At 56.1% G+C, this 6,000-nt stretch overlaps 1 protein-coding gene across 1 annotated transcript in view; it reads left to right on the top strand.

The window, feature by feature from the left end:
* The first annotated feature begins 216 nt into the window (after nucleotides 1-216).
* rrm1 (ribonucleotide reductase M1 polypeptide) overlaps nucleotides 217-6,000 on the top strand; it is a 48,592-nt gene continuing 42,808 nt past the window's right edge. The window contains exon 1 of the mRNA XM_070892627.1: nucleotides 217-316. Within this exon, the coding sequence (XP_070748728.1) occupies nucleotides 298-316 (19 nt within the window). The 5' untranslated portion in view covers nucleotides 217-297. The remainder of the gene's footprint in view (nucleotides 317-6,000) is intronic.

The following is a 6,000-nucleotide window of genomic DNA, read 5'->3' as shown; positions in this document are numbered from 1 at the left end:
CGCCAGGCCCGAGCCCGGTACCATCACCCCCAGGCCCGAACCCCGGTACCCTCACCCCCCAGGCCCGAACCCCGGTACCCTCACCCCCCAGGCCCGAGCCCGGTACCCTCACCCCCAGGCCCCGCCACCCTCAGCACCGGCACCGTCAGCCCGGAACCCGGCACTCTCAGGCTCAGTCCCAGACCCGAGCCCCGACACCCTCAGCCCGCCCGGCCCTAGGCCCGGTACTCCGAGCCCCAGGTCCCGACCTCCCGCCAGCCCGGAGCAGACGCCGCGGTCAGTCTGCCCTTCAGCGCCATGTTCGTCTTCAAAAGAGGTACGGGGTGGGCGGGGCAGGGTCTGTCTGCTCTCAGGGGGGAGGGGGGAAAGAGAGAGACTGAGGGGGCAGGGTCTGTCTGGGGGGGGGGGGAGAGAGACTGAGGGGGCAGGGTCTGTCTGCTGTCTGGGGGGGGGGGGGAGAGAGACTGAGGGGGCAGGGTCTGTCTGCTGTCTGGGGGGGGGGGGGGGGAGAGAGAGACTGAGGGGGCAGGGTCTGTCTGCTGTCTGGGGGGGGGGGGGGAGAGAGACTGAGGGGGCAGGGTCTGTCTGCTGTCTGGGGGGGAGAGAGAGACTGAGGGGGCAGGGTCTGTCTGCTGTCTGGGGGGGAGAGAGAGACTGAGGGGGCAGGGTCTGTCTGCTGTCTGGGGGGGAGAGAGAGACTGAGGGGGCAGGGTCTGTCTGCTGTCTGGGGGGGGAGAGAGAGACTGAGGGGGCAGGGTCTGTCTGCTGTCTGGGGGGGAGGGGGGAAAGAGAGAGACTGAGGGGGCAGGGTCTGTCTGCTGTCTGGGGGGGAGGGGGGAAAGAGAGAGACTGAGGGGGCAGGGTCTGTCTGCTGTCTGGGGGGGGAGAGAGAGACTGAGGGGGCAGGGTCTGTCTGGGGGGGGAGAGACCTGAGGGGGCAGGGTCTGTCTGCTGTCTGGGGGGGGGGGGGGAGAGGGGAGAGACTGAGGGGGCAGGGTCTGTCTGCTGTCTGGGGGGGTGGAGAGGAGAGACTGAGGGGGCAGGGTCTGTCTGCTGTCTGGGGGGGGGGGGGAGAGACTGAGGGGGCAGGGTCTGTCTGCTGTCTGGGGGGGAGGAGAGAGAGAGACTGAGGGGGCAGGGTCTGTCTGCTGTCTGGGGGGGGGGAGAGAGACTGAGGGGGCAGGGTCTGTCTGCTGTCTGGGGGGGAGGAGAGAGAGACTGAGGGGGCAGGGTCTGTCTGCTGTCTGGGGGGGGGGGAGAGAGACTGAGGGGGCAGGGTCTGTCTGCTGTCTGGGGGGAGGAGAGAGAGAGACTGAGGGGGCAGGGTCTGTCTGCTGTCTGGGGGGGGGGGAGAGAGACTGAGGGGGCAGGGTCTGTCTGCTGTCTGGGGGGGAGGAGAGAGAGAGACTGAGGGGGCAGGGTCTGTCTGCTCTCGGTGGGGTGAGTCTGTTTGCTCTCTGAGGGGAGGGTGGGGGGGGGGAAAGAGACTGAGGACAGGGTCTGTCTGTTCTCTGGGGGAGGACTGAGGACAGGGTCTGTCCATTCTCTCTCGGTGTGTGGGGGGTGAGTGTATGTCCACTCTGGGTGGGGGGAGGGGCGCGACTGAGGACAGGGACTGTCCATTCTTGGCGGGGGAAAGCGGGCCTGTCTGCTCTCTGGGTACAGGGCCTGAGCTAAATGGTGTATGACCGGCCGGCAGCACTGGGTCCAACACCTTCCTCTCGCAGTGTCCGGAGGGAGGAAGAGTTTCCTGGCGGGGAATTACTCTGTTGTACACTTAAAGAAGAGAGACTTGCATTTCTATAGCGCCTTTTACGTCCACCAGATGTCTCAAAGTGTTTTACAGCCGATGCCAAAGACTCCCAAAGCAAGCGCTCTACTTGGAACTCCTACATAGCAAGCGAGTCCCAGGGACACCCTCAAAGCCTCTCTGATAAAGTGCAACATCCCCACTGAGACTTGGGAGTCCCTGGCCAAAGACCACCCTAACTGGAGGAAGAACATCCGGGAGGGCGCTGAGCACCTCGAGTCTCGTCGCCGAGTGCATGCAGAAACCAAGCGCAGGCAGCGGATGGAGCGTGTGGCAAACCAGTCCCACCCACCCCTTCCCTCAACCACTGTCTGTCCCACCTGTGACAGAGACTGTAATTACCGTATTGGACTGTTCAGTCACCTGAGAACTCACTTTTGGAGTGGAAGCAAGTCTTCCTCGATTTCGAGGGACTGCCTATGATGATGATGAAATATTGTCCCCAGGGCACCGGGGAGAACTCCCCTGCTCTTCAAAATAGTCCCCTGGAATCTTTTATGCCCACCAAAGAGAGGGGACCACAGTTTAACGTCTGACCCAAAAGTATAAAGCCCTATAGTCTTCAGCTGATTGTATTGGAAACCTGTGACACTAACCTCACCCCCCCCCCCCCCCCCCCCCCCCCCCCCCACCTCTGCCAGTGGTGGTGCTGTAATCCTGGTGGTGGGGCAGCGTTGTGTGACATGTTTACATACAGTTTCCATTATAAATGTGGGCACAATTTAGAATAGGAAAAAAGCTAAGTACGCTCAGATATTTTGAGTGTGATTGTATATATGTGGAATATGCAGATATATAATTGCATGAAGAAGGAACCCTGGATGGAGTTCTGATCCCAGCTGACTATTTTAAGTCGAGACTTTAATCAAGTGTCCCCTTTTGGCTTTAGAACCCACAAATTTCCAAATAAAACTTTTAACGGAAACTCAGATCAAATTAAAATTTGGTTGCCAGGGGTGATGATGCACTACAGTCCCTCCCAGCTCTCCGAGCTTGTCCGAGGGGTACAGGTGGTTTTAGACACTAATTCTACTGCCACTTTCAAAGCAGTGATCCTGTTCAGCCGCACAGGGCTCTGCAGCTCCCGTGCAGCTGGCTCACCTGCTTTTAAATGGAAATGCCGCGCACGCACAGAAATTTGAATGGGCTGCGTACCCAAAACAAATGCGAGGGAACGTTGGTGCAAAGTGGTTTTAGCTGTGCAGAAAAGCTCGAGACTGCCAGGCCCACTGCAGCTGTCAGCCCTCACCCTCGGGAGACTTGGTGTTCTCAGAATGCATTAGAACCTGACTTTTAGGTTTATCGGTGATCTGATCAATCTATGGAACAGGCCCTCTAGATGGTGGAAACAATAGTGATGATTCATTTAACTGCATGTGAGTTTTCTTTCAGTAAATAACATTCTGGGACACAGTATGTAGAGGAATTTGAGGCATGATATGTGGTAAGTGTAGTGTGCTCGGAAGGAACAGCTGACTCTGGGCCCATGGCCTCATTCTGTGCTGTATGATGAAGATTGGATAGGCTGGGGTTGTTTTCTTTGGAACAGAGGAGCCTGAGGAGATTTAATTGAGGGGCCTAGATAGTGACTAGGATGGACCTATTTCCCTTTGTAGAGGGGTCAACAACCAGGGGATATCCTCGTTCAAGGGACCACCTATGATGATGATGTAGTTTAGAGTAATTGGTAGGAGGATTAGAGGGGATTTGTGAAGAATTTCTTTTCCCCCAGAGGGTGGTGGGGGTCTGGAACTCACTGCCTGAAAGGGTGGTAGAGGCAGAAACCCTCACCGCATTTAAAAAGTACTTGGATGGGCACTTGAAGTGCCGTAACCTACAGGGATTAGTGACCAGGCACGGCAAATGCAGCGATGCCTGCGAACTTCAGTGCCGGTTTAGTGCTGGCGCTAACTCTAGCGCCTCACAGATTGTGACGTCAAAAAGTGTGCAGCTCCCCGTTACCGCCCCAGGTTGGCATTGTCTCCTGCCCCCTGCTGTATCGCCCAATGCCTGCAAGATGAGGCGTGGTGAACTGGGGTGGGTGCAGTAATTAATGGGATGGTTTTGCAGCTAGCGCAACCTTTATTATTTGCACTAGTCCGGTGCCTGCGCAAAGGTTTTCATGGTTCACTGCTGCGCGATGACCAAGCCCTCCACTTTGAGTGTGTTTGGGGCAGTAATGGCAGTTGCGCAGGTCGCCTTGCAACGCAGAACTGTCGACACCCTGCTTGTTCAGCATCATCGGCCCTTCCCTTTAAGCGAGGGAAGCAGCCTCCCGATTGTTTAGCGCTCTGCCACTCGTCATAGACGGTCCATCGTATCGAGGATGACCCACTTCCACGCCAAAAAGCAATGAGTTCCCAGGTGTTTCAATGCAGAGCCTAATATTCCGGATCCTGAACTACATCCTGAAGGGTGGAAGATGCCTGTGTGTGGATTTCTTTTAACGTGGGGTGGCCGTTGCACACCAGCCACCACACGGGCTTGACAGAGCTAGGTCTTGGTCCAGTGGCAAGGGTTAACCAATATCCAGCTCTGCTGCACAGATCTAGTGCGCACACATACCGCAGTGTGGGCTGGCCCGCGCTGTCCCTAGGCCCTCGCCTCTCCTGGGCCCCGATCACATCCCGCTCCTTCGCCCCGACCTCGCCACTCCTGCTGTACCTGCCCACGCTCCAATCAGCGACCTGGATTATGGCGAGGTCCAATCCAGTCGCCCTCTTCACAGCCGTCACTCCATGCGCTGTACCTTGAAGTGGTACGCTCCATCGAAGGCTGCAATGTGTAGCATCTACAAGATGCACTAGCGCTCTGCCACTACTGCCCGCTCTTGGACTTTAGTGCCCTAAGATAAGTAGTTAGTGCTTGATTTAGTGCTCCACTTCCCTCTTGCTAAAACTTGTTTTCTTTGGAACAGAGGAGGCTGAGGGGGGATCTGATTGAGGTGTATAAAATTATCAGGGGCTTGGATAGAGTGGTTAGAATGGGCCTATTTCTCTTAGCAGAGAGGTCAACAACTAGAGGGCACTGATTGAAAGTAATTGGGGGGAGGTTTAGAGGGGATTTGAGGGGAAATTTCTTCACCCAGAGGGTGGTGGGGGTCTGGAACTCACGGCCTGAAAGGGTGGTAGAGGCAGAAACCCTCACCACATTTAAAAAGTACTTGGATGTGCAATTGAAGTGCTGTAACCTACAGGGCTACGGACCGAGAGCTGGAAAGTGGGATTAGGCTGGGGAGCTCTTGGTCGGTCGGCGCGGATACGATGGGCCGAATGGCCTCCTCCCGTGCTGTAAATTTCTGTGATTCTATGAAAGCTGAATGTTGCTAGAGGAGAGAATGATTCACGCCTGGAGCTACTTTTTCAACTTTTCAAAATTTAGAGCCCCATTTCTAGCCCTTGGTTTGTATCAATGTATCGGGTTCTGCTTCTGTTTATTCCCATGTGTCTGTTACACGGGGGCTGGTTGCCTGGGAGGACAGACGCACCAACGTTGGCGTCCTTGACCAGGCCAACATCCCCAGCATCGAAGCACTGACCACACTCGATCAGCTCCGTTGGGCAGGCCACATTGTTCGCATGCCCGACACGAGACTCCCAAAGCAAGCGCTCTACTCAGAGCTCCTACACGGCAAACGAGCCAAAGGTGGGCAGAGGAAACGTTACAGGGACACCCTCAAAGCCTCCCTGATAAAGTGCAACATCCCCACCGACATCTGGGAGTCCCTGGACAAAGACCGCCCTAAGTGGAGGAAGTGCATCCGGGAGGGCGCTGAGCACCTCGTGTCTCGTCGCCGAGAGCATGCAGAAACCAAACGCAGGCAGCGGAAGGAGCGTGCGGCAAACCTGTCCCACCCTCCCTTTCCCTCAACCACTGTCTGTCCCACCTGTGACAGAGACTGTAATTCCCGTATTGGACTGTTCAGTCACGTGAGAACTCACTTTTAGAGCGGAAGCAAGTCTTCCTCGATTCCGAGGGACTGCCCGTGATGGTTAGCTTCTGTGTTTAAAGCTTTATTCCCCTGTGTCCTTTCGCAGTTACACTGGGGGCTGGCCCTGTATGTTTTATATTTTTGTTGTAATAAGATTGCTCTGGATGGAAGCTGCGGTGAAGCGGCTGCTGTTTGTGATCGCCCATTGATTGATTTATCGGGTTTATATATCCGCAACCCGCTCCCGGTTCCGTGTATT

This window comes from Pristiophorus japonicus, chromosome 10 (assembly GCF_044704955.1).
Source record: "Pristiophorus japonicus isolate sPriJap1 chromosome 10, sPriJap1.hap1, whole genome shotgun sequence".
Taxonomy (NCBI): Eukaryota; Metazoa; Chordata; class Chondrichthyes; family Pristiophoridae; genus Pristiophorus; species Pristiophorus japonicus.
The sequence above is the reverse complement of the archived record's forward strand: the minus strand, read 5'-3'. Positions and strand labels throughout refer to the sequence as shown.